Source organism: Panthera uncia, chromosome C2 (genome assembly GCF_023721935.1).
Source record: "Panthera uncia isolate 11264 chromosome C2, Puncia_PCG_1.0, whole genome shotgun sequence".
In the NCBI taxonomy this organism is placed as follows: domain Eukaryota; kingdom Metazoa; phylum Chordata; class Mammalia; order Carnivora; family Felidae; genus Panthera; species Panthera uncia.
In genome coordinates, this window is record NC_064810.1 from 7,879,807 (window position 1) to 7,906,120 (window position 26,314).

General features: G+C 46.0%; 1 protein-coding gene across 1 annotated transcript in view; it reads left to right on the forward strand.

The window, feature by feature from the left end:
- VPS26C (VPS26 endosomal protein sorting factor C) overlaps positions 1–26,314 on the forward strand; it is a 47,477-nt gene that overhangs the window by 14,510 nt on the left and 6,653 nt on the right. The window contains exons 2-5 of the mRNA XM_049627880.1: positions 10,855–10,998; positions 12,188–12,337; positions 19,897–19,977; positions 23,656–23,730. Coding sequence (XP_049483837.1) covers positions 10,855–10,998; positions 12,188–12,337; positions 19,897–19,977; positions 23,656–23,730 — 450 coding nt within the window. The remainder of the gene's footprint in view (positions 1–10,854; positions 10,999–12,187; positions 12,338–19,896; positions 19,978–23,655; positions 23,731–26,314) is intronic.

Genomic DNA, 26,314 nt, shown 5'->3' on the forward strand with positions numbered 1-26,314 from the left:
CTCTCTCCCTCTCTCTCTCTGCCTCTCTCCCGGGTTGCATGCATGTGCTCTCTTTCTCTCTCTCAAAAAAAAAAAAAAAAAAAAGACCTGGAACAGTTCTGTCACTCCCTGAAACCCCCTGTGTCCTCTGTAGTCAACCTCTTCTCCCCCCTCTACCCCCCACCCCCACCCCAGCCACTGGCAAACTCTGGTCTGTTTTCAGTCCCCTATGGTTGCCCTGTTCCAGAATATCTTGTAAGTGGCCTAATTTTGATTACACGATATGTAGCCTTTTGAATCTGGCCTTACCGTGTAGCATAATGCCTTTGAGATTCATTCAAATTGTTGTGCGTATCAATGGTTTGTTCCTTTTTATTGCTGAGGTGTCTTCCCAGGTATAGATGTACCACTGTTTGTCCAGCCATCCACCTGTTGAAGGACATTTGGGTGATTGGAATAAAGCTACTAGAAACATTTGCGTACAGATTTTTGTGTGGACGTAATCTTTCATTTCACCTATAAATGGGGTTAAGTAGCATTATAGGTTTTAATGACAGATCGGAGGCGATACAGTCTCTTAAATTCTCCTTTCTAGAACTTCAGTAAACACCACATGATACTGGCCGTTACTGACTATGTGGTGACCTATCTGGTGATGCTTCTGCTTTTCAGACAAGATGGGAAACAGTTGTGATACAGAATAGTGGAAATGGGGGTACCTCACAAATTGAAATCTCCCTAATGTTTCTGATTTCTGTTTTCCAAACAGAATGGGTCTCTGAGTGCTACTAAGAAAGACGAGTGTTTCAGCAATTGTCTTCGCGATTAATTGTCTAACTTGCGTTTTCCCACCTGGCTCGCCGATTTACCTTACGATTTTGCTGTGCATTTGATTCTCTCGTTGGTAAATGAAAGGACAGCCCATTATCGATGTACAAGATCTCTAGACCAAATGTGGTGTGAGAATCCCAGGGTGGTTCTGAGTAGTGCTGCAGCATTAGGAAGGAGGGACTTGTTTGGATACACAGAGGACTCTTGGGAACAGTGCCGGCTCCTCTGGGACCATCAGAACGGAAAGATACTGGAGAGAGAATGGCTGAGGCATCAAGTAAGAGGCCTTTGCCTCTCTGGCAGTTGTGTTCAAGTCCAAAGCAAGAGATAATCCAGCTGTGGCTTTCTAGCATACAGTCTTCAGATCTTTTCCCAAGGCGAGCAGGTTATCAGAATTTAAAGAACTTAGAGTCTTTGTACTTTTAGGTCCAGAGGCCACCCATTCTGGGATTGATCTTACTTTAAAATTGATTTATTATGTTAATAGTTAATCAATTCACATGGTTTAAAATTCATGAGTTCCAGGATGGACGCATCTACCCCTCACCATCCATCAAGGTCCTCTCCATGGGGCAACCAAAAGCTATCTATTTCTTGTGTTTCCTGCCAAAGAGATTTTATGCATATATAAGTAAATCATACATATGGCCTTTCTCTCCCCCCTTTTTTTTTCACAATGGTGCAGTATGCATCCTTAAAAAAAAATAATAACCACGTATATACTAATGTGAATGATTTCCAAGGTATTGTTAAGGGGAAAACCACCATTTTCCTGTTGTTGGAATTTAGGTTGTTTACAGCCTCTTGTTATTACAAACAGTGTTGTAGTGAGTAACCGTGTTCCTAAGTCATTTCACCTGTGCTGGTATATCTCAGGAAAATTCCTAGCTAGGAATTGCCAGCCCGCGTGTTAGTGAAATGCCTTTGGTATTGCCAGATGTTCCTTATGAGGTCATGGTACTCCAGACTGCACCCACCCCAACATCTGAGAGTACCCATTGCTGCCTCCCTTAACACAACACGATAAAATATTTTGATCTTTAGTAATCTGATGGAAAATGGTGGAAAATGGCACTTGGGATAGTTTTATTATTTCTCCTATTGCTGTTGAGATTGAGCGTATTTTCATGGGTGTGGAATAGATTGCCTTCTTTTTCTGTGAACTCTTTGTTCCTATCATTTGCCCATATTTAAAATATTTTTTGATGTTTGTTTATTTTTGAGAGAGAGAATGAGAGACAGAGTGCGAGTGGGGAGGGGCAGAGAGAGAGGGAGACATAGAATCTGAAGCAGGCTCCAGAGCCCGATGCAGGGTTTGAACCCACGAACTGTGAGATCCTGATCTGACCCAAAGTCAGACACTTAACCGACTGGGCTACCTGGATGTCCCTTCGTTTGCCCATATTTTAATTTTTCTGTTAAGTTGTTTATCTTTTCCATTTATTTTTTAGGAGTTTTTTTTTTTTTTTTTTCCCAACATTTTTTATTTATTTTTGGGACAGAGAGAGACCGAGCATGAACTGGGGAGGGGCAGAGAGCGAGGGAGACACAGAATCGGAAACAGGCTCCAGGCTCCGAGCCATCAGCCCAGAGCCTGACGTGGGGCTCGAACTCACGGACCGCGAGATCGTGACCTGGCTGAAGTCGGACGCTTAACCGACTGCGCCACCCAGGCGCCCCTAGGAGTTCTTAAAGTATTAGAGAAATCATCAGCCCTTTGCCTTTTACATGGAGTTGCATTATTTCCCAGGTTTATCATTTATGTAAATGATTTGCTCATAATCACTTTTATGAAACAAACTTTAGGTTGTATCTGTAGTCATGTTTATTCAGAATTTTGAGTCATTCTTAGAAAGGCCTTCCCCACTTTGACATGATAAAAATCATCCTGTATGGTTTCTTCCAATATTTTGGTTGTTTCTGTTTTTACATTTAAGTCTTTGATGCGTTGTGAACTTTTCTGTGAACAAAGGTTTACAGTATGGCTCCAGCTTAATTTTTTTTCCAGTTCTGAGGCCAGTTTTCCAGTATCATTTAGTGACTTTTCCATCTTTTCCTCTGGATTTAAAACGCTTACCTTTATTATCTGTTAAATTCCCCTACTATCTGGGTCTATTTCTGGACTCGTCTATTTCCTTCTGTTGACCTTTCAGCCTGTACATGCCCTGCACCTCACGTTGTGAATAATTGTGGCGATGTGACATCTCATGGGGCTAGTCTCCTTCTTTTCAACATTTACTGACTATTCCATAAGAATCTTCAAATCAGCAGCACCTGGGTGGCTCAGTTGGTTGGGCTTCTGACTCTTGGTTTTGGCTCAGGTCATGATCCTGGTTCATGGGATGGAGTCCTGTGTCAGGCTCTGTGCTGTTGGCATGTAACCTGCTTGGGATTCTCTCTCCCTCTCTCTGCCTCACTCCCACTTGCATGCACATTCTCTCTCTCCCTCTCTCTCTCTCAAAATAAATTAAAAAAAAAGAATTTTTGAATCAGCTTGTCTGGTCTGTCTCACCCCACCAAACCCCCCCAAAAGAGAATTATTTTCTTTAGGATTCTGTTGCCTTTATAGACTTAACTTTGGGAAAGTAGGCACACTTAGGGTGTTAAAACTTCGTGTTCATAAGTATGGTATGGCTTTTCATTTATTTTGTGCCCTCAGCTGTTTTAAGTTTTTGTCTTATCTGTGTTTTGGACATTTTGTTAAGTTAATTTATACCATTTTAACTTTTGGGGGCACCTGGGTGGCCCAGCTGGACGGCTCAATTAAGCATCTGACTTCGGTCCAGGTCATTATCTCGCAGTTCATGAGTTCGAGTTCTGTGTCTCGCCCTCTTTGCCCTTCTCCCACTCACGCTGTGTCTCTGACTCTCTCAAAAATGAATAAACATTAAAAAAAAAAAAAGTTTCCCATATAATATTTTAACTTTTTGTTGCTTTTGGAAATAAAGTCTTTACTTCCAGCCATGTCTTCTCATTGGTGGTGGTTTTATACAGGATGCCTTATTCATTTCTCTGCATTAATTTTCTACCCAACTGTCTTCCTGAAATTTTCTTCATGTTGATAATTTTCAGTGAATTCTCTTGGGTTCTTTTAGGCATGCAATCATATTATCTGCAGATAATGACCATTTTGCTTTCTACTTTTCAATTTTCATACTATTTGTCTAGTTTCATTATGTTAACTAGTACTTGTAGTACAATAATAGTGGTGACAGTGTTCATCTTTGTTTTATTCTTTTTTAAAATATTTTAGAGAGAGAGACAGAGTATGAGCGGGGGAGGGTCAGAGAGCGAGGGAGACACAGAATCTGAAGCAGGCTCCAGGCTCCGAGCTGTCTGCACAGAGCCCGACGTGGGGCTCGAACTCACGAACCCATGAGATCATGACCTGAGCCGAAGTTGGTCGCTTAACCGACTGAGCCGCCCAGGTGCCCTGATCTTTGTTTTATTCTTGATTTAAAGGCAGTGTATCTCATTTCCTATCAAGGCTGAGGCTGGCTTTTGGGAAAAGTAGATATATTTTGTCATGTTAAGGAAGTATCCTAATGTTACTAAGAATTTTATCGAGGATGGGTATTAGATTTTAGCAAGTGACTTCTGTGCATCTCTGGAGACGACTGTATTTTTCTCTGGAGAGCTATTAATGAGCTGTATTAATAATTTTTCTCAATAATCGAGCTATCCATTCCTGGACTAAATCCCACTTGATTATGATGTGATATTCCTTTAAGTTGCTCCTGGATTATATTTGCTAATATTTTATATACCTTTTATCTGTTTGGGAGTAGTTTAATATTGGAAATTTCTGCTTTTCATATATTTTGGGAGTGGTCTATGAATTTCTCTGGGCCTGGCGCTTTGAGCAGGGGTTTATTTATACCTTTCTGTACTTTTTCTAAGGTGATTGATTAGGTTTCATGGCTCCTTTGTTTAGGTTAATTGTATTTTCTAGAATGATAATTGACTTTATCAACTTTTCAGATTTACTTACATGCAGTTGAATAATGTGTTCTCCTATTATTCTTTTAATAACCTCTGTATCTCTGATACTTCCCTCTTATTGTGGAAATTTGTGCTTTTTTTCTTCTTGATAGTCATTTGCTTTTTTTTCCCCCCCCCGAAAAAAAACAACTGTTGATCTTACTTATGGGCCAGCTTGGTCAATTTTTGTGAAGGAACCACGGATATTAAGTGTGTATGTCAGTTTCCAGGGGGTAGAGTTCCACATGTACCGATCAGTCGTACCTCATTGACACGGAACGTAGGTCCTTTATAGCCTTTCTTCTCTTTGTCCTTTTATCTGTCATGAGCCAAGAGGGTAAATGAACACCTCCCACAACTAACGTGTTTCCCTCAATTTGTCCTGGTATCCCCTGTGGTTCTTGCATTGCGTTTCGATGCTGTGTTATTTGATCTGCAGCGAGTACTGCCACAGGTCGTCGCTGTGAGTGGCACTGCCTCGGGTGGTACAGCGCCCTTCTGCTTCAGCCCTTCCTTCTCTGAACTCACCCTTGTCTGATGTGAAGATTACAGCCTGTGATTTATTTCTTCGCTTTTGCCTCACAGTCCTTTGCTTATCCTTTCTTCTTCTTTTAGGTGCTTCTCTGTCATACACCATAAAATTGGGTTTTGCTTTAAGATATAATCTGTATGTCTGTTTTTAATAGACGTTAATTTAGCCCATTTATTAACGCGACATATGTTTGGCATTAGTTCTGTCACTGCTGCTTTGTTGTCACTCGAGGGGATGGTTAAGTACCTTTTAAAACTTCTTCCTCTCTTATTTTCTTTGCTTTGTGTTGATTTTCTAATACTTTGGAGTTTTATTTGTTATAGTTGTTACCCTTACAACTTTTTATTGTGCCCCACATCTGCCGTGTTTTAGACGTTACTTATAACTCCCTCTTGTGAACGATGATGAGATGACTGTATCCCCTCTTTCCTTCTTCCTTTCTCTTCTACCAACTGGTCCTAGTTATTTACAAATATTAACTCTACTGGCGTCTACCTTTGTTAAGTTTGTACTGTACGGTTTGACGTGTTACCTTTAGATCCTCACCGTCTAATAGAACTCTCCCCAGTGATGTGCATGTCCTGTACGTTATGACAGCAACTGGCCATAAAGTGGCTTTTAAGCACTTGAACGTGTGGCTAGGACGACTGAGGGGCTGAACTTTAAATTTTATTTATTATTAACCTATATAAATTTGAATTTAAATAGCTACCTGTGGCTGGTGGATACCATACTGGGGAGCATGGCTTTATTGGAGTGTTTGTAAGTCCCAGCTGTGAGAGTCAGGAAAACCATGGACATTATGCCACTTGCTGCGTTGTCTCTCCCTTCCTTCCCCAACTAGTGTCACTTAAGTCACTTCTACACTGTGAGGTATTTTGCATCCTTCTACCGTCATCATTGCGTATCTCGTCGTTAGAGTTGAATGGATTGAATCTTCTCGTGTTTGTTTTGTTTTTTTAAAGATTTTATTTTTAAGGAATCTTTACACCCAGTGTGGGGCTCAAACCTGCAACCCCAAGACCAAGAGTCACACGCTCCACTGAGCCAACCAAGTGCCCCACAAGTGGGTTTTTTTGACACGGTTTTTCTAGCCATTCCACAGGTGCATATAATTTGCAATGTAGTAAATTCCTCAAGGAGGATTTTCATACAATGTTGCCTGGGGTTTATTTGTTTCTGCACATTTAAAACTCTTTTCTACTGGAGTGACTGTTGAAGTGGGTATAAAATTCTAGGATCACTTTGTTCTTTGAGCACTGTGTCAGGCATTTTGCTGTCCCTTCGTTTTGTGTCTTGCTGTGGAGAGTCTTTTCTCCCCTCTTGTGAGTGACTTAATCTTCCTGCCTGACTCCTAAAGGATTTTCTTTTTTGGTTTAGAATAATTTTACTGTAGTTTGTCCTTTTTCTGACCATTCCTGATTCATTTTCCCTCTCAGTATTTTAAAATTGATCAGTGACGACGTGTTCTGTTCCATTCTTTCAGTTTTCTTATTTGGGAACTTTGTTATGCACCTGTTGGATGTTCCTCACAGTCTGTCCTGTTTGTCATTGTTCTTGTGATTCTTTTTAATTCTTAAATTTTTATTTAATTTGAATTTTCTTATTTCTGCCCTGCATGCACTTTTTGCCCTTTTCGGCTTCACCCCCTTTTCTGTGGTGTTTTCGTTTTTTTCCTTCCACTTCTTCTCTGAGTTTTTCTTCTACCTTTATCTCTTTCTGTGGCCTCATCATGTCATTATCCCTGAGCTCTTACCGCTCTGTTTTGTGTCCATCCTTTATAGAAGCAGTTTAAAGAGTTCATGGTGAAATGCATCTTCACAGTGTTCATCTGCTTGATGATACTGTTTTTCCTGGTGAATGGTCATTTATGAAGATTGAATAATGAATATGGATCGAGGGCCTGTGGTTGCAATCACTCTGCCCTTGTGGAGTTTATGTTCCAGGAGTACAGATAATAAATAAGAGAGAATTACTTATGTGTATTTTATTGATTAATTGATTGATTTTTGATTTAAATTCGAGTTAGTTAACATACAGTGTAGTACTGGTTCAGGAGTAGAACCCAGTGATTCATCGCTTACATACGCCCCCCTGTGCTCGTCCCAACAGGTGCCTTCCTTAATGCCTGTCGCCCGTTTAACTCATGCTCCCTTTAGCCCACCCCCCACCCACCTCCCGTCTAGCAACCCCTGTTTGTTCTCTGTGTTTAAGAGTCTCTTAGGATTTGCCTCCCTCTCTGTTTTTATCTTATTTTTCCTTCCCTTCCCCTATGTTCATCTGTTGTGTTTCTTAAATTCCACATGAGTGAAATCCTACGATATTTGTGTTTCTCTGCCTGATTGACTTCTCTTAGCGCCATACCCTCTAGTTCCATCTACATTGTTGCAAATGGGAAGATTTCATTCTTTTTGACCTCGGAGCAGTATTCCATTGTAAGTGTGTGCATATACGTGTATATATACCACATCTTCTTTATCCATTCATCAGTTGATGGACATTTGGGCTTTTTCCATAATTTGGCTATTGTTGATAGCCCTGCTATAAACATGGGAGTGCAGGTGCCCCCTTTGAAACAGCATTTTTGTATCCTTTGGATAAATTCCTAGTAGTGCAATTGCTGGGTCATAGGGTCATTCTATTTTTAATTTTTTGAGGAACCTCCACACTGTTTTCCAAAGTGGCTGCACCAGTTTGCAGTCCCACCAGCAGTGCAAGAGGGCTCCCCTTTCTCCACATCCTCTCCAACATCTGTTGTTTCCTGAGTTGTCAATGTTAGCCATTCTGATGGGCACGAGGTGATATCTCATTGTGGTTCTGATTTGTGCCTCCCTGATGACGAGTGACATTGAGCATCTTTTGATGTACTTGTGTGTATTTTAGGAGGTGACATGTGCCCCAGAGTGGAGTTGAGGTGGGGCTGACTGTTGGGGAGAGGGCGGTTTTGGACAGCACGGTCTGCGAGGGCCTCACTAAATGGGGTCATTTGCATGATGACTTCATAGAGATGAGCGAGTGAGTGTTGAAGAAAAACGATCCGTGACACTTGTTAAAGATGGTCGGGTAGGCTTTTTCAAGGATGACTTCTGTGGTGGGCTCAGGGGAGAGAACAGGCTCAATTCTGATCACAGTGTAGGTAAAGAGTGGGGGTGGGGAGGAAGAGACACGGGGACTGAGTCCAAGTGGGGATTCTGGCTAAACCAATCTAATGGGACTCTTGCTGAAGGCAGGCCAGGTTGACGGGGTCTCATGTGTTGGGTGAGGAACCTGAGCAAGGGTGATCAGATATGGGGGGTGGCTAAAGCAATTAGCAGAATTCTTGCTACAGTCAGACATTGCAGAGGTGAACACGGGAGTCCAGAAGTTGAGGCCTCGTTGAAAAAGAGCTCAAGAGAAGCTGAGTAGAGTTTGGTCAAGGAGAGGATTTTTGTCACAAGCCGTGTGGGTATGTGCAGGAGGAGCATCCAGGTTGGGGGGTGGGGGGAAGGACATGTGCAAATGCCCTGAAGTTGGAATTTGCAGGCACCTAAAGGACTAGCAGGGGGGCCAGTGAGGGAGGATTGGAGTGAAGTGATTGAGGGGGAGGGCTGAGAGATGAGGTCAGGGAGGGGGAGAGAGAGGAGAGAATCTCAAGCAGGCTCCTCGCGGTCAGCACGGAGCTTGACGGGGGGCTCAAACCCACTAACGGTGAGATCATGACCTGAGCCGACGTCAGGAGCCCGATGCTTAACCAACTGAGCCACCCAGGCGCCCCTACACTTGGACAAATTCTATATCCTTCTTTTATTGGCAGAGATTGAACAGACCTGTATATCATAGGAACAACTAACTTATCTACTATTTGATTAATTTTGTATTCTCTCTACTGCGTTCTTTCTGAATTAAATCAGCGAGTGACAAAAGAGTCCCTTGGGTCATAATTATTTACTCTGCTTACTTCCAAGGTGCTTTGCTTCTTTTTCCTTCTCATGCCATAGGGATGAGGGAAGGAAAGGTGCTACTGATTATAATATGCCAACCAGCGGTCAGCCCAGACCCTGCTCCTGTGACATTAACTGAAAATGTTGTGATTAGATAGGAGCAGAACTGTCCCAGGCATGACTGTGTTGCATTAGGTGATAAAGTTCATGCAATTGTTTTGGCTCATTTTATTTCTTGCATACACTAGTCAAGTAGATTTTTAAAAATATACTAGTGAATTTAAACTTCTAAAAATTAGATTTCTGTTTAATATGGGTTGTACAAGAACTAGTAGAATTAATTTTAATTAAATTTAAAAGTTAAATTATTTCAGAGGGGTTTTCATTTAAATTTGCCTACGTACTTTTTATGGGGGAGTAGGAAACAAAAACAAAATACTTAGCATATTTAAGGGACATAGAATATTCCCTGCTCCCCAAATTCCATATACCATGATAACTTGGTCAGAGGGTTTTCACTGGATGACTAGAGGAGATGGAGAGGTTTCAACATCAATAGGACAGATGGTTTTTAATGCTTTGATCTGTGGGCCCGTTTTAATTTTGCTGTTTTCCTTTTTTTGTGTTGTTGCCCCCAGTTTTCTGCCATCATATTACCGCTTGACAGACGCATGCTGTTTCTGAAGGTCATTTCAGAAACACATTGTTTGAATTTATTGTGGATTCTCTTTCCGCTCGGGTGGATGCTATTTAATCTCAACTTCCTTTTCCACCCAAAACCCCCATAGCAAATTGAGACTGTCGAGTTCAATGGCGACAGGAAGAAACTGCCATCCAGCCGAGAGTATAATGTCCATATTCTGTTGCTCAGTAATTATCTTCAGGCAAATGAATACACGATCTGTTGTGAAATCGTTCTCAAATGATTTATGATCCAGGGAATTCTGGGCTCGAATGTCTGCAGAGTGAACCTGCACGTGGAGAGATTGGGGAAGACCTTTAGTGAAAGGCTGGGTTGCACTCACGTGTTGTGTGGACAGGCTCGAGACCGCCCCCCCCCCCCCCCCCCCCCCCCAGCGAGGCTTCCTGGGCAGAGAGAGCACCATTTAACAAGGAGTTGTGTTAAATTACGCATTTGAAAATGTGTAGTCGTTTTAGCATAATCGGGAAAGAACCCAAAGAAAAGGGTCTTACTTGATCGTATTCTTTCTGAAGAAGTCATTATACGTGCTCATGTGTAACATGATTGTGAATCTGCCATTTGCCTCAGGCCCTTGTCTTTGCCCTTTTGAAATCAGACATTTGTTGGGATTCCCCCAGCCGGGAGGGCGGATGTGTCTGGAAGGGGGCGATCGCATGAGATCCCTCGCCCGCTCCCCGCCTCGCGCTCCCCGGCAGTGTCACCCAGCTAATTGTCCATGTAGTTGTCCATGGCCGTCCGGCGCCCCCACCCGAGGCTGTGCCTTCTCCATCCCAGCATCCAGGCCTCTGGTCTGTAATAAGTGCTCAGTGAATGTCTGCATCTTTGAACAGATCCTTAAGGAGACCTATTTTGGCTAATAAGGTGAATGCAAAGGAACGTTAATTTGGTGGCTGTCTCTGCTTTCCTAGGAAGTCCTCTCGGGCGTGGTGGTCATATCTGGCAAGGATTCAATCCAGCACCAGGGAGTGTCTCTGACAGTGGAAGGAAGTGTGAACCTCCAGCTCAGCGCCAAGAGCGTGGGTGTGTTCGAAGCTTTCTATAATTCTGTTAAGGTAAGAATGCTCAGGTTGCACATCTTTTTTTAGTTCATTATCCCCATAATTGTGGGTTTTTTTGCTTGCTTTTTGGCTTTATTGTTGTTACCTGTCGTCGTTTTGTAAGGTATAGTGATAGTCATACTTTTAACACTTACTAATCAAACTGAAAAAAATACTCCGATATTTTGATTCTGAATCTCTCCTGCGATTGAAAGTCTGTTTTTATTCCTAGAAGATAGGACGAGGAAAACTATAAGTGGTCTAAATTCAGCCTTTAAAGAGACCAGAGCCCTTCCGAGACGTTGTGCCTTTGGCTTCTGGCACTCACCTTCCCAAAACAAAACCGTTACTTGATATTCAGATAAGACGCAGGTAGGGCAGTGGCCATTCTTTCCTTTTTGTCATTTTGGGTAGAGGTCTGTGTTCCGGAATATCAACTCTTTTTCCGTACTTATAGTGTCCGTTTCCTGAAGGACATGTTAACTCTCAGTGTTGAGAGGGAAGGAGGTGAGAGGAGAGAAGGGCTCTTGCTGCCCGCGTTCCGATTCCGGCCTTCCCGCCCTCTTCCGCAGTCTCCCTGCTTTCCTCCAGCAGCCCTTGGAGACTCACTTCAGAAGCCGGAGATCTTCTGAGTGATGCTAACCCAGGGCTTGGAACACATTAACTACGGCGTGATGGCTGCCTTCGGGCAGGTTCCCAGTGTGATGCAGAGGCACGCAGGGCTGAGGCCGGGCGGGCCGCTCCCTCCGCACACGGCGGGCGGGCGGTGGGCAGGCTCCCGGGAGGCTGGTGTCCGAGGCGGGTGCCGGCTGGTGAGAAGCCCCGGTTCAGGTGGCGGCCCTCCTGGCCGCTCATCCTGACTGTGCTGCACCTGCTTCTTCATTCCGAAGGTCAGAGTGCGAGGCAGGAGGGTTGTTAGGATAGTTGACTGAGCTTTTTGGGGAGAGGAGAGGAAATACCGCTTCAGATGTGCCCCAAACATCGAAGCATCCGGTACCGTGAGTGAACCATTATTGTGCCAGAGACTTGAGCCGACTGTGTGCTCACCTGCAGATACAGAGCTGTGCGGCCCAGGACACCGGGAGGGGGGGCACCCAAGGGCTCGTGGCTCGCGGCTCTCAGGGGATCGTTAACGGACACAGTGATTCGGAAGTACATCCGGAAGTGCGTGCTGATAGACGGAGTTGCTTTTTTGTCTTTACAGCCTATCCAGATTATCAATAGCACCATCGAAATGGTGAAGCCAGGAAAATTTCCCAGTGGCAAAACAGAAATTCCTTTTGAATTTCCCCTGCACGTGAAGGGCAACAAAGTCCTGTATGAGACTTACCACGGCGTGTTTGTCAACATTCAGGTGAGCGCTTCCTAACGCTGCGGTGCCACCTTCACAGCTGTTCCTGTGCAAAACGGCTCCGTGTCTCTTTCACTGAAAGTTAACAGACCCAAGAAGTTGATGTGGTTGTTGCCGAGACCTCCTGTGTGTATTCTATTTTGATTTCTCATTTTGCTTTGCAGAACACGGTTTGTGTGCGGCTGTTAGTTTTGATAGAAGTCCCAGAGGACCCGTGCTACACGGCTTCTTTGAAAAAACTCCGTCGTTTCTTTTGGCCCCCACTCAGGCCGCATGGACGCCGCGTGAGGGGTGCTTTTATTGTTTGGTGATAGATATGCCCTCACGTCTCTCTGGCACCCGCACTAATTGTCTATTTTCTACGTATAAATATCTCTTTGTTAGACATCCAAAGGCTACTACTCTGACATAGGCTTGTATTCTTTATTGAACAAACCTTGTAAATGAGGGGAAGTGAATTATGACTTCCTGTCTACCTCTGCTAGCTCAGGATGCCTTTCACAGCCACTATTGTGTCAGGCACAGTTTGGAGTCATGACTCAGAGCGAGCGAGCGAGCGAGAGAGCCTTTCCTTTATTCAGTGGAAAGAAAGGTACTTTTGTGACGCCAGCTCTGCAGGGTTCCCCTTGCGGGATGAGACAAAACCATCTTGTCTTACGTACGTGCAAGAGGGCAGCAAGTTGGGAAGTTTTTTGATTTATTGAGTTTTAGCCGATAATTTGGTCTTGGTAAGTCCCCATTCCCCTGCCTCGAGTGTAACACTTTAAAAATGCAACACTTTAAAAATGCGGTTCCTCAAAACACTCCTGAGAGTTTTAACTAAAGGTCTGTCTACGCGTGAGTTCCATGAAGTGCTTAAAAGATGGGCAGACAAGAACCACGTGCCGCCTGGCGTACTGTGCTGCACTGAGTATCTTTCTACAAAGAAAAACTGTATCTAGTCCTTTGTTATTGGTGCACCTGTTTCAGGCATTCTGTATAGTGAAGGCTTTGGACAGGCCCGTAGGAAGTACTTGTAACAGTGGGGAAGCGTCTAGATTGGAAGGAACCTGCCTGCATAGACGTGAGTCCTCTGGCCAGCTTTCTAGGCTGGGAGCACTTTCACCGTATAAGAGCATAGATGCAAAATGCCTTTTTAGCAAGACTGAGACTATCTCAAACGTTTATTTGGAAATCATATTTATTCTCTTTCCAGAATCAGCATCACCGCACTTTCCTGACACGGTAGCTCTTTAATCCTGTTTATTTAATAACATAAGCATATGTTCATTACAAACCGAATAGAATAGTGTTCAAATTTCAGTGGCATACTTCTTGTTACTTCCTCCTATATTCTTTGTTTTTGTTAAAAGATTAATTGTTTGAAATCAAATTGGAGGGCCGCCCGGCTGGCTTAGTTGGTGGAACATGTGACTCTTGATCTCGGGGTTGTGGATTCAAGCCCTACGTTGGGTGAAGAGATTACTTAAAAAAATAAAATCTTTCAGGGTGCCTGGGTGGCTCAGTGGGTTAAGCATCCATCTTCGGCTCAGGTCATGATCTCACGGTTCGTGGGTTTGAGCCCCAGTGTCGAGCTCTGTGCTGACAGCTCAGAGTCCGGAGGCTGCTTCGGATCCTGTGTCTCCTTCTCTCTCTGCCCCTCCCCTGCTTGTGCTCTGTCTCTCAGAAATAACTAGAATATTAAAAAAATAATAATAATAAAACCTTAAAAAATCATATTGGAAATTTCATTCTTTTCCAGATGTTGCCAGGAAGGGCATGTGGATCTACAGTTGACCCTTGAACGGCATGGGTTTGAACCGTGCGGGTCCGCTTACTTGTGGATATTTTTGTCAGTGCATACAGTTCAGTGCTATAAATGTGTTTTCTCTTCCTTGATTTTCCTAGTAACATTTTCTTTTCTCTAGCTTACTTTATTGTAAGAATATAGTATATGATACATATAACCTAACAAAATATGTGTTAAACCACCGTTAATGTTATCACTCAGGCTTTTGGTCAACAGTAGGCTCTCAGTAGTGATGATTTTGGGAAGTCACAAGTTACACCTGCGTTTTTGGGACTGGTGCCCCTAACTCCCCATTGTTCGTAAGAGTCAACTATACATAAAAACTTGTGTACTTATGTCCTGCATAGCTGTATGTAAGTTGGAAATTCTTTAAAATGCCGTTAGAGGGCTAACATGTGGTGAATTCTTTTAGTAAGGTGTATACTCTCCCGACCCAACCTTTATTTTGGCCCTAAGATCTTACCCCTTGAGGGTTAACTTCAGAATGCTACAACCTGGAATTCTCTACCTCCCCAAATATCTCACAGATTTCTAAAGATGAGGGGATTTCTTCTTATCCTAACCTTAGATTCATAAGAGCTTATCACCTAGATTCAACATTCATTAGAATTTTGCCACCTTTGTTTCATCTGTATTTATCCTTCCTGAATCATTTCAAAGTTAGTTACAGAATCTCGACACTTCATCTAGAGGCACTTCAATGTCCATCTCTGGAAAATAGGGACATTCTCCTACAGAATCACAGTTGACATTTTCACACCTATCAAAATTAACAGGGATTCTCAAATACCATCTCATTCCCAATTCATATTCAAATTTGTCATTGCTTCTTTTGAGAAAATACACTTTAAAAAAAAAGATTTTATTTAATTCATTAAAAAACATTTTTGTAATGTTGTTTTTTTTGAGAGAGAGAGACAGAACATAAGCGGGGGAGGGGCAGAGAGAGAGGGAGACCCAGAATCTGAAGCAGGCTCCTGGCTCTGAGCTGTCAGCACAGAGCCTGATGCAGGGCTTGAACTCGTGAACTGCGAGATCATGACCTGGGCCAAAGTCGGACGGACGCTCAACCTACTGAGCCACCTAGGCGCCCCAATTTAATTTATTTTTTAAAAATGTTTATTTATTTTTGAGAGAGAGCATGAGAGAGTGCGTGGGGAAGGGGCAGAGAGAAAGAAAGAATCCCAAGCAGTGCAGAGCCCACAGTGGGGCTCAAACTCAAAACCCTGAGACCAAGAATATCACACGCTCCACCGTCTGAGCCAGCCAGGTGCCCCTTGAAAATATACTTCTTGAGCAAAACTAGGATTATGGGTTTTTTAAATCTGCTTTTCACTGATCGGTTGATTCAGTCATTCGGTTTCTAGATGGGTCTTTTGCTAGCCTTCTTGTTTTATTAGCAGAGCAAGTGCCTCCCAGAGTCCACGGTGACCACTTGTGGTCACAGGGCTGGCCTTTGCACCACCGCTTACCACGCTTACTCTGCAGATTCGTGGGCAGTTTACTTTGGATAGAAGGTGGTGTTAAACTAGATAGAAAGTGTTATTAAACCTAGTAACATCCTCTTTCTCAAATGACGTGGGCACAAAGACATTTTACACTTATAATTTGAATTGTGTTGTAGTAACATATTGTAAAAACAGTAAAAACCATAAGACAGAATAAAGGGTTTAAGATGCAGCCAGTATTAAATTCCCAGCTTGCAGGGTCTGGGTTTCCTTGTGACTCCTTAGACGGAGGCTCAGCGGTGTTTGCCCGTCTTCTTCTCAGGCCTGTTCTCACCTTCATGATTAGATCATGCATACGAGAATCCGCCCGCTTTCCCTAGTTGTCCTTGGTGCGCCTTTTCTTTTAAAAGTTATGTAAATCGTAGGCAAGTTTTATTATGTTTGTTCCACGCATGTGGCCATAGTAACAACGTTTTGTCCTATAATAACACAGCATAGAGCGGTACTAACATGTCTGAAATCGCAATTCAAAATTAGTTTATCCAGATGCTAGTCATTCTTTGTCATAGTTCAGAATATCCTTTCTGGGAGCCTGCTTCAAATCTATCGGCAGTCTTCTTTCTTCTTCCTGTTGGCTCTGTGTTTACTGACGGTCATAGAAGATCCAATCTTGCACCTCTTTCTGGAGCCCTGCTCAGTCTGACCGTCCTGACCCCCTCTGACCTGCGGAAACTCCTACCACCTGGACCATTTCTTCACGATCGGGCAAGAGCGCGATAAAGCAAAAAGATCGAGGGCTTTGCGGCAGACAGATCTGGGCTTGAGTTACGTGTTGTGTAAAGATTCCGAGCATGGGTTTTGGCAGCCAGCAGGTGTAAATTCATATCCCACCTCTGTGACCCCGAACAGCCTTCATGACCTCCTCCTAGGGGATTAATGAGGTCTTGGCATGAAGTGCTTAGTTAGCTCGGTGCCTGGCACATGGAATGGTCCAAGTCCGTATTTGTTGAATGATTGAATATAAATGAGGTATTGGTAGCTGTCCTTGCATTATCCTAACAGTTCTATTGGAGTTGTTAGAATTAACTGAGATGGTGCATGTAAAAGAATTGACATAATTCCTGGAACAAAAATCAGCATGTTCCTCTTCTCCGCCTTTCTCCCCACCCTCGCTTGTTAGCATCTGCCCCATGTTACGAATTACTGCCTTCATACTTAAAAACATTCCGTGGCCAGAAGTTGATGCCACTTGTTCTCCTTTGCGAGTGATGGAAATCCAGTTCAAGCTGACTTCGCCTAAAAAAGGTATCCGATCACAGAGCCAGAAGTGCGGGAGGCCAGCTGTGTCCCCGGCTCCGTTGTCTTCTGTGCAGGCCTCATTCTCAGCTGGGTTCTTCGCTGGCCACGGCAGAGCTGGCTGCTAGCGTGTGGCTGGCGTATGATGTACTGGATTGGCACCCCAGCAGAAAGAGTTGTTTCCGACAGTCCCCGTAGCAGGCCTGGCTTACCGGTCACTTCCAGGAGGCTGACGGGAGGTCAGCTCTGCCAAAGCCCTGAGGCTAAAAATGAGGAAGGGGAAGTTCCCACTGGGAAGAGAATGCAAGAGACCAGGCCGGTCTGATCAAAATGTCGCCCATGCTGGACAGCGTGTGGGCTGTGTAGGAGAAAGACAAAACACGCGTGTGCATACACACAGACTGCACGCATACACACACGTTGTGTGCACACACACGTATACAGATCTAGCAGTACCAGGCCTCACTGAGCTTGTCTGGCTGGGGAGACCAGATTGAAATCTCAAAAGAGAATGTGTGTGTGTGTGTGTGTGTGTGTGTGTGTGTGTGTGTGTGTACACACGTATATATACATCCCTTGTCTACAAAGATCTTTATATATAGATATAGATCTTTGTAGATCTTTATATATATAAAGATCTTTGTAGACAAGGGATGTTTCTTTAGAAAAATGTTTTAGGGGCGCCTGGGTGGCTCAGTCGCTTAAGCGTCCAACTCTTGGTCTCTGCTCGGGTCATGATCTTACAGTTCTTGAGTTTGAGCCCTGTGTCAGGCTCTGCACTGACAGTGTGGAGCCTGCTTGGGATTCTCTCCCTCTCTCTGCCCTTCCCCTGCTCATGTTCTCTCTCTCCCTAAATAAACAAATTTTTAAAAATGTTTTAATAACCGGTAACACCTTAAATATATAGCAACTTCTTGTATAATGTGGACAGGTCGTTCATAATAATGTAGCTTCTTGATTCAACCATGCATGTAGTCCCAGTTATATAAAATATTTTCAACATAATTCTAAAGTTTTTCCTGGATGATTAAAACTGTAGCTGACTTTCTTCAATGTGGGTTATGTGATTTTTTTTTTTAGATTAGCATGAAGACAGTGATCATGCTATAGATTTTTGTTACCGGTGTGTCAACCCACAGACAAGAACCATGTGAAGAAACAGTCCCAGGTCAGAGCTCTTAGCTCAGGGACCGGCCCCGCAGAGGGGCCCGCTCCCCCTTGGGTAGAACCGGGCCTGTCTTGCAGGAGGTACACGAGCAGTGGCTGGTTCAGAAAAACAGCACAGGCACAGCAGAGAAACTGAACACGGGTTAAAAGCTAGCGTGATGCCACCTGCCTTACCTGTCCCCGTCACCTTGCACTCAGGGTATGTCTGTGTATTGGCACATGGGGAACGGCTGAGAGGGAGAATAGTTAAGATCGGCCATGCATCGACCCCTGTGGAAGCTGGCTCCTGGATACGTGGGGCGTCTTTATACTCTTCTCTTTACTTTTGCACATGGTCGACTTTTCCAAAATAAACATTTTAAAAGATTTCCCCTTCTTTATTACTTCTTAAGGTTAAAATATGGAGAGCTAGTGGTGCCAGGGTGGCTCAGTCGGTTAAGCGTCTGGCTTCGGCTCAGGTCATGATCTCACGGTTTGTGGGTTCGAGCCCCGTGTCGGGCTCTGCTGGCGGCTCGGAGCCTGGGGCCCGCTTCGGATTCTGTGTCTCCCCCCCCCCCCCCCTCTCTGCTCCTTCCCCACTCACACTCTGTCTCTCTGTCTCTCTCAAAAATAAATAGACCTGGGGCGCCTGGGTGGCTCAGTCGGTTGAGCGGCCGACTTCAGCCCAGGTCATGATCTCGCGGTCTGTGGGTTTGAGCCCCGCGTCGGGCTCTGTGCGAACAGCTCAGAGCCTGGAACCTGCTTCGGATTCTGTGTCTCCCTCTCTCTCTGACCCTCCCCTGTTCATGCTCTGTCTCTCTCTGTCTCAAAAATAAATAAACATTAAAATAAATAAATAAATAATAAAAATAAATAGACCTTAAAACAGTTAATTGAAATGTGGAGAGCTAGTTTTGAGGTGCCCTGGAGTCTTAGACCTTGAGCACTGTCACCGCAGAGTCCTCTCTTCGCTAAAGCCGCAACTCCTGGGTGCAGGGTCCGACTCCGATCTTGGTCCGTCACCCGGCGCCGTGCTGTGCACACGGTGCCACGGGCAGCTCGCTTCTCAGGGGCGGTTCGTGAGATGCCAGACGCTGTCCTGGGGCTTCTTGTCCTTCCTGTGTGTTTTCTAATCCTCAGGACAAAATAGCTGCCATTTTACTAAGAGCTGCTACGTGCCAGACCCTGTACTAAGTGCGTGTCACACATTATCTCATTCGGCCCTTGCTGCAGGCAGGTACTAATATCCCCATTTTAAAGAGATCCCTCCTCTTTAAAATTTTTTTTTTTCTTTTTTCAACGTTTATTTATTTATTTTTGGGACAGAGAGAGACAGAGCATGAACGGGGGAGGGGCAGAGAGAGAGGGAGACACAGAATCGGAAACAGGCTCCAGGCTCCGAGCCATCAGCCCAGAGCCTGACGCGGGGCTCGAACTCACAGACCGCGAGATCGTGACCTGGCTGAAGTCGGACGCTTAACCGACTGCGCCACCCAGGCGCCCCTGATCCCTCCTCTTTAAAGCTCACACGGGTTGTCTTATTTGTCAGGGTTCACACGCTAAGACAGACAGCTGGATTTAAAGCGGTGCACATTCTTTCCGCTCTCTGCCTCTTATAGGTGAGACTCTGTGCCTTTGCACCAGCGGGTCAACTACGGGACGTCCGCGGCATCACCCGAAAGTGTGTTTTTGCTTTTGGTCTTTTTATAGAAATGCCTTTACTTTGAGCACTGGCTCCCCCAGTTATGTATATTAAGTTCATTGAACACAGTAGTTGGACCACGTTTCCCTGAAAGTTGGCTTTCTTGGGTCTTTGGATAAAGTTCCAAGGTGGAAGCAGACCACACTAAAACGGCATTTTCTTGTCCGATTTCGCCCTCCAGTACACCCTGCGCTGTGACATGAGGCGGTCTCTGTTGGCCAAGGACGTGACGAAGACCTGCGAATTCATCGTTCACTCCGCTGTAAGCTGTGTTTGGGGCTCTGCGCATCATGATGGGACTCTTCCGCAGGGTCTGGTCTTTTCCCCCGTTTGTAGGCCAAGAAGTTAGCCTGGTGCTGTGTCATGGCTGCTGGGGAAGAGACTCCTGGGTTGGAGACAGGGATGCTAGTGTCTTCTGGCAGGATCAGAACCCTCCAGGGGGCCGTGCCTCCGCTGAGAAACAGCGGGCAGGGGCGCCACCTCTGTCATAGGAAGCAGCAGGCCTGTTTCCGAGGGACGCATCTCTTCCTTTCTCAAGGTCATGACGGCCACACAACCCAGAGCAGTGGCCCGCCTCAGACAAGGGATGGTCAGGACCTTACCTTGTTGGCACGCCCAGTGAGAGCACACAGGGACCTTCGGGGTCAGGGTGGGTCGCGTCTCCCAACACTTCCTTTTTTTTTTTTTTTAATACATTTTTTTAAATGTTTTATTCATTTTTGAGAGACATAGACCATGAGTGGGGGAGGGGCACAGAGAGAGAGGGAGACACAGAACAAGAAGCAGGCTCCAGGCTCCGAGCTGTCAGCTCAGAGCCCAACGCGGGGCTCGAACCCACAAACCGTGAGATCACAACCTGAGCCAATGGCAGACATTAACTGACTGAGCCACCCAGGCGCCCCTCTCCCAGCACCTTCTGTTATTATTTTGCAGTGACGACATATTCTTTATTTTATTTATTTATTTATTTATTCATTTTAAAAAATTTTTTACAACATGTTCTTTAAAATTTCCTTTCACGTGCCGACTGAGGGAACTGGATCCCTCTCCCCTGTGACTGTTGGCGATTCCGGGTGAATTCAAGGTAGAGTCCGCAGCCCATCTGTGCTGTTCCTTGGTCGTCGTGCAGAGCCTCACGGTGACTGGCCATGTCCGCCCTAGGTGTGACACGTGTGACGGATGTCCACAGCATTGGATTCCCTTGTCTCCCGGGCCTCTCTGCAGGCCGTGTCGTCCTTCCCTTCCCTGGGCTGTGTGCTCACACCTCCAGGTCAGGGCCGGCTCCCGCCTTCTCTAGGCCAGCGCTAGCCTAGCTCCCCCTTGAATGGCCGCCTAGACTCAGATCGCAGCGCATCTGCCTTTCGTTTGATCCTGAGCAGTTTGGAGACGGAGGTGGCCAAACTGGGGTTCCTGGAGGCGCCCAGGTGTACGGGGTCTGGACGTGTCGGCGCACGTCTGCCTGGGCCGTCCCTGGGCTGACCCGGGAGCACCGCTTCTGAGGGCCTCACCGGGCCGGGTAAGACCCGTGCGTGTGCTCGGTGAGCGAACGGGTTCTGCGGGGCTGCGGGCCGTGTCAAGATGGCACCAAACTGGACAGACGCAGAAGCCACTAGCTTTCCCTGACTCGCTTCCCTTCGTAGGTAATTGCGCAAGGCGCCGCGTCCTGGGGACCCCACACGTCTCCCACCGTCCCTGCCACGTGCCTTAGTAAATGGGGGCTCCTACAGAGCTCCGCGGGGAGGCACGTTGCTTTTGTGGAAAATTTGCAATTGTATTTCTTTTGTACTGTTATGAAATGTCCATGGATGTCTTTTAGTCATGGTTACATAAAAATGTAAGACTTAAATCTCTTGTGCAGAAGATGGGCAAAATCACCGATGTCCTTTATTTCCATCATTTTTGTGATTTTTTTTTTTTTAGGACGTCTAACATTTATCATTAACCCCTTATTAAATGTTTAATAATCACTGTTTAAGTGTCTTTTAGTGATAATGTATTATATAAAATATTAAAAATATTTATCTTTTTTTAGAAGTCATGTGATTTAGGTATTTTCCTTTTTTGTATCAAAGGTCTTCACATGGAAGCAAAAAAAAAATATTTTTTCTTTAATGTGGATTATTCTGTAAAAGAGACATACACCCTTTTATGTCTTTAACAAAAAGAACCTCCAGCTTTGTGAAGGAGAATAAACCCAAATTCAGCCCCCTGCCCAGAGCCACACTCCAGGCCAGGTCTTCCCTGACCCCCGACCCCCAGCCTGCTCATGACTGCAGGGCCCTGTCCGAGGTCAGCTCAGGGCAGGCCCTGACCCTGGTGCCGTGTGGGGCTCCCGTGTGGGTCAGGGCCGTGTGGGGCTTCCTCCATGCTCCTGGCAGCTTACCAACACCCAGCCTTCAAAGACCGTGTTTTTGGGGGCGCCTTGTGGCTCAGTCGGTTAAGCGTCCGACTTTGGCTCAGGTCATGATCTCACCGCTCGTGGGTTCGAGCCCCACGTCGGGCTCTGTGCCGACAGCTCGGAGCCTGGAGCCTGCTTCGGATTCTGTGTCTGCCTCTCTCTCTGCCCCTCCCCTGCTCACACTCTACCTCTCTGTCTCTCTCAAAAATAAATAAACATTAAAAAACTAATAATAAAAAAAAGAACCCTGTTCTTGGGGTGCCTGGCTTGCACAGTTGCTGGAACATGCAGCTCTTGATCTCAGGGTTGTGAGTTCGAGCCCCATGTTGGGGCTTAAAATCTTAAAAATAAAATCTTAAAAAAAACTACAAAAATAATCCTGTTCTTTTTTACGAACGATTTCATGAGAAGGCTAAAACCATGCTGTGATCTCTAGTCGACAAGTTAAGTACTCCTTTAAATGCCGTGAGGAAGAATATGTCCACTAAAGACTATGTTCATGAACCTATTAATAAGAATATCGCGTAGAATACGCCTTTGGTAAATGAGTAAACTTGGCAGTTTGGCTCCTGGCATCTGGCTGTCAGTGGCCTCGGGATCCCAGCGCCGGAGCGGAATCCGCCAGGCGGGCCCTCATGAAGCTCGGCGGTGCCGATGGGTTCCGCAGCTGTGCAACGTGGAGGTGACCGTGCTTGGCTGACGATGGCAACACTTATGATTATTTAATGGGAGTGATCCTCCCGGTGGACACTTGGACGGCTGGGTGGCTCACAGTGCCGGCCTTGGAGCCAGACCACCCGGGTTTGACTCTCGGTTCTGCCACTTGAGACCGTCCGGGTTCTCTGTGCCTCACTGTCCTCGTCTGTGAAGTGGGGCCGGTGACCGCAGCAGCACCCCGTAGGCTCGTCGCGCTCGGTCAGGAGCGCATCAGAGGTACTTGGCGCCAGCTCTTATTCTAAAGCTTTAACGTGAATACCTTCCAATACTACTACCCTTGGTTCTTAGGTCTGATTTTTAATTCCCGGACCTGAAAGGGACCTGATAGGTTAAGAAAGTGGTCCCTCATTTTACAGATGAGGAAACTGAGTCACAGGGGATGAAGAAATGTGACAAAGAGCACAACACTGTCTTTTGGCAGAGCTGTGTTCGTAGAACCCAGGTGAGCTGCCTCGCACTGCCAGCTCCCCGCCCCCCCCCCCCCCCCCAATCCATTCTGCTGCCTTTCGTCTGTTTAAAAACGGAAAGAGAGGGGCGCCTGAGTGGCTCGGGCGGTTAAGCGTCCGACTTCGGCTCAGGTCATGATCTCACGGTCCATGAGTTCGAGCCCCGCGTCAGGCTCTGTGCTGACAGCTCAGAGCCCGGAGCCTTTTTCAGATTCTGTGTCTCCCTCTCTCTCTGCCCCTCCCCTGTTCATGCTCTGTCTCTCTCTGTCTCAAAAATAAACGTTAAGAAAAAAAAAAAATTTAAAAACGGAAAGGGAAGTTGGACCCGTGGAACCCTGGGCCTTCAAGCCGCTGATGTTGGTTTTACCTCCTGTTTTAGCCTCAGAAGGGGAAGCTGACCCCGAGCCCTGTGGACTTCACTATCACTCCCGAAACCTTGCAGAACGTCCGAGAGGTACGTGCACTTCCCACTTGAAAGCCAGAGATGTTTTCTTGGTGACCGGGCCCCGTGGACAGACCGTTGACCAAGGGTTCCTTCTTTGGGTATGAGGTCATCAGCAAAGAGTAACGTTCTGATTATCTCTGTACCCAAAATAGCCTGGATTTTTGGTTTGATTTCTTTTTTTTTTTTAATGTTTATTTGTATTAGAGTGTGTGTGTGTGTGTGTGTGTGTGTGTGTGTGCGCGCGCGCGCATGCGTGCGTGAATGTGAGTGGGGGGAGGGGCAGAGAAAGACAGAATCCAAAGCAGGCTCCAGGCTCCAAGCTGTCAGCACAGAGCCCGACTAGGGGCTCGAACTCACAGACTGTGAGATCATGACCTGAGCTGAAGTCGGCCACTTAACTGACTGAGCCGCTCAGGCGCCCCTGGTTTGATTTTTTAAACTCGGTAACTACTTGGAACAAGAATGCTTTTCAGAGGCTGCTCCGGGAGCCTGTATGCCCACCATGGTCGCCCCGCTCTCCTCCCGGTTCTTTTGTGCTGCGGTCAGAGCCCCTTTTCCCTGAGTCCCGACCACCCCCGCACCCCTCACTTCTTAGCTGGCCACCTGCTCTCTTGTCCGAGGGCCTGGCTCTTCTTCCCTGCTGTCATCCCGCATTCTGCTGTCCGGACCCTGTCATCTGGGTTAAAGGCAAGTCTGGGAGGCCTGGGGCACAGGAGCGGTTATTGGCCTCCCTGGGGAGGCAGGGGTGCGTCCTCAGGTGCCTCTCAGAAAGTCCCTTTACCATCTGGAGGGGACAGGACCCCCATGGCCCGGTCGGCTTGTACTCTCACAGGGATTTGAACATGACTGGACACGTGCAGGGAGTGCAGGTGGTAGTGACGGGCTGAGGCTGCGGCCGCGGCCTGGATCTCACTGCCCTGGTCCCTTCCTGGCCTCGGCTGTTCAGCCCGAGAACTACCCGGTGGTGTCCCAGTTGGCGCTCATGCTCTTAACTGGTTTGTGTTTCTTAGGAATCTAAACAATACAGAACCAGGTGACAGAACGGGAGAGGGGAGGGGGGCTGAGTAGATCCAAGAGCGTCTTGTAAAGAGCACGCAGCCAGATCCTTTGAACGAGTGTTTTGTTCCTTCCGTCATGTCCTGCACCCTCTGGTGGACCTTAATGTTTCTCTCTTTGCCTGGCCTTGGTCTAATTGGTTAAGGTCGCGAGGGTTTTTTTTCTGTTAGCGTACTATTACCTGCTCCTTTTTTCTCTAACATCCTGTTTCTGTTTTCCTAACAGTGATCCCCAAATGTTCAAACATGCAGAGACAATCATGCGTTTCAGTAACAACACGGAGAACGAGAACCTTCTGCCGGAAGGTTTATAACATTTTCGCATTTTCCTCCTACCACACCCTTGTTTGTTGAAATGGTCTGAAATCTAAGGTCCGCTTTGTCTGTTTCATTTTTCTCAGTGTTAATTAAGCCTCTGTTGGCTTAGAAGCCATTTCTTACAGTTGCCTGAACTATCACAGTCAGGATTTAACTGTCACTGCTTTACTGGAGGTGTCACCGTGGTCATTGCTGCCTGTTGCTTCCTCTCCCATTCTCGTGTGTCTTCAGTTTATTTTCTGTGTTGCTGGAGTACATCCTAGAGTCATTCTTTCAGAAAGGGCAAGGAGTGAACTTACATCCTTGAGTGTCTAACAGACACCAGACACTGGAACCCTAGTTTGTTCAGGTCGAAGACTCTGGCTCTAATTTCGTTTCCCCTTAGAACTTGGGAAGTAGCTGCCTGGTGTTCTGGTGCCTCGTGATTCTCATGATGACCTGATCCCCAAATTTGTGCGAGCTCATCTGTGTCTCCTCCCTCTTCCTTACCCAGCCCTGAAAACTTCCAGTATCTCCCCATCCTTAGCATTGTGGAACATCTAAGCCCTTGCCCAGATTTTGATGTTTCCTTCAGCTGTCTTTCCTTCAGCTCTGTGACCATCTCTCAGTGTCTCTTAGACGCATCCCAGCAGAGTCCTCGGCTCGGTCTTCCAGCTCACTGATTTGCTCTTTGGTTGGTATGGAGCCCAGCTATCGAAACATTTGCTTCGGGCGCCTGGGTGGCCCAGTCGGTTGAGCGTCCTACTTCGGCTCAGGTCATGATCTCACGGTCTGTGAGTTTGAGCCCCATATCGGGCTCTCTGCTGACAGCTCGGAGCCTGGAGCCTGCTTCGGATTCTGTGTCTCCCTCTCTCTGGCCCTCCCCTGTTCATGCTCTGTCGCTCTCTGTCTCAAAAATAAATAAACGTTAAAAATAATAATAATAATAATGATAATAATAAAAGAAACGTTTGCTTCAACAGCAGTGTGATTCATCTCCAAGCAGTTCCTCTCGCAAGATAGTGCCTCTTCCTGCAGACACACGGCCCTTCATCTCTCTTCCTGGTGATCCTGTTTGCTGGCATCGGCCTCTTTTTCTTGCTTTTATTTTCCTCAAGTGTCTATCGGTTTTTGGGTGTCAGCTTATGTTTATATAAACGAGGATCAAACGTGTGTGGCCTTGTTAACCAGACTCTCTGTCCTCGGCCCAAATGATAATCTGTCCTTGTGGTTACACACGC